Consider the following 1,754-nt stretch of genomic DNA (forward strand, 5'->3'; position numbering starts at 1 on the left):
AGTGTACGCGCAAATATAGATATGAAAGTCTGAGTGTATCGTGTGTTCCTGAAGTTATTTGTGAACTAATAATTGGTTTACAAGTTTATGAGGGTAGCGAGCGACAATACAGTAGCTAATATATTGTGAACATACATATTTTTCTGTTGATAAAACTATATACAGAAACTGGTTTCTAGGGAAGGCTCTGCCTTCCAAAAGGTTTTTATGCTGACATAAAAAGACCTACAGTATGACCGGAGAACCCATTTCTTTTGTATTCGTCTAACAAGCACATAGTTTTAAGTTTCGTTCGATAAATATGCATGTGCAGCATACATAAAAGATCTAGCCAGCGATTTATGTCAATAATTACATCTTCATTGTGGCAAGATGAGAGAGGTACAGTGTGGATATGTATACAATTATGAACACTGATTACAAATTTAGTCGTTTGTATTTTACTTTGAAAAATTGGATTTATTCGAGGTCAACTGTTCTCGACCTATTTGGTCCATGTCACGACTCATGCTAGTCACTTTGGCACCAAGCATAGTATTTACAGATCAAGATGTTTGACGTGTTGCTCGATGTGTGGGTACACGTTCTTGTTGAACTCGGATTGCAATTGGTCGATGTATTGTTCAACGGTGACGTTCTTCATACCAACGATCTGTTATAGAAGGAAGGAATCAAGTGATATGAGAAAACCAATGGCAGCATAGAGTACCTGAAGAGGAGACTTAGAAGTGTTCACCCTCTACCGAAATTGAGCACGGCGCAAGTGCAATCATCATAATCTCCCGTCAAATAGTAAAAACACTAACTCAAAAAGTACGCACCAAACGTGTATGCACATATATGGACGCACTCAATTTAACAACATATAGATAAGGCGTACGCATTCGTACAAGTAGGTGCAACCGCGTAGACATACACAGCGAATTCTGCAAGGAGCCGCCGTTTGCACCGGCATCAATCGGTACAAATAAAAAGTCCACAGACCACTACTTGCACATAAGATAAACCTTAGAAACACGCGAGGTACCAATAACATATCACCACCTAACAAGGGGCAATTGGAAGAGACGAATAGATTGATACAACCAGGCAAGGGGCAATTGGAAGAGACGAATAGATTGATACAACCAGGCAAGGGGAAATTGGAAGAGACGAATAGATTGATACAACCAGGCAAGGGGGAGTGCAGTGTATCCATTCGACTAAACAACACGTACGTGCACAACACACACAGCGGATAGCCTACAGCTGCGAAGACACCGACCTACATACAGGCCCGCGCTTATAAGGTACTCTTCTTGTTCATACTAATATATGCCGTGTATTCAGATTCTCCTTAGAAAAAAATCATACACACCTGGGTGATAACGATGACAAACGCAAAGTAGCTGCCCAGGAACGCGACAGTGCGCATGGGAGCCAGTCCAATGGCGTAGAAGATTGCGTGGAAGATGCGGCAACCCAGGAACAGACGACAGGCAAGGTGCATGGCATTGCTGTGCACTCCGGCGTTATCAGCGATCTGAATATAGTAGAAGCATGTATTAGCTATTGTAATACATGGCGTTATCAGCGATCTGAATATAGTAGAAGCATGTATTAGCTATTGTAATACATGGCGTTATCAGCGATCTGAATATAGTAGAAGCATGTAATAGCTATTGTAATACATGGCGTAATCAGCGATCTGAATATAGTAGAAGCATGTATTAGCTATTGTAATACATGGCGTAATCAGCGATCTGAATATAGTA

General features: G+C 41.0%; 1 protein-coding gene across 1 annotated transcript in view; it reads right to left on the reverse strand.

Annotated features, from left to right (window-relative positions):
* Positions 1-538: 538 nt before the first annotated feature.
* The window catches only part of SARC_05478 (hypothetical protein), a gene marked incomplete at both ends in the record, with an annotated part of 4,534 nt that continues 3,318 nt past the window's right edge, over positions 539-1,754 (reverse strand). Inside the window, 2 exons of the mRNA XM_014300663.1 lie at positions 539-652; positions 1,358-1,522. Coding sequence (XP_014156138.1) covers positions 539-652; positions 1,358-1,522 — 279 coding nt within the window. The remainder of the gene's footprint in view (positions 653-1,357; positions 1,523-1,754) is intronic.

The sequence above is a fragment of the Sphaeroforma arctica genome, assembly GCF_001186125.1.
Source record: "Sphaeroforma arctica JP610 unplaced genomic scaffold supercont1.351, whole genome shotgun sequence".
NCBI classification, from domain to species: domain Eukaryota; class Ichthyosporea; order Ichthyophonida; genus Sphaeroforma; species Sphaeroforma arctica.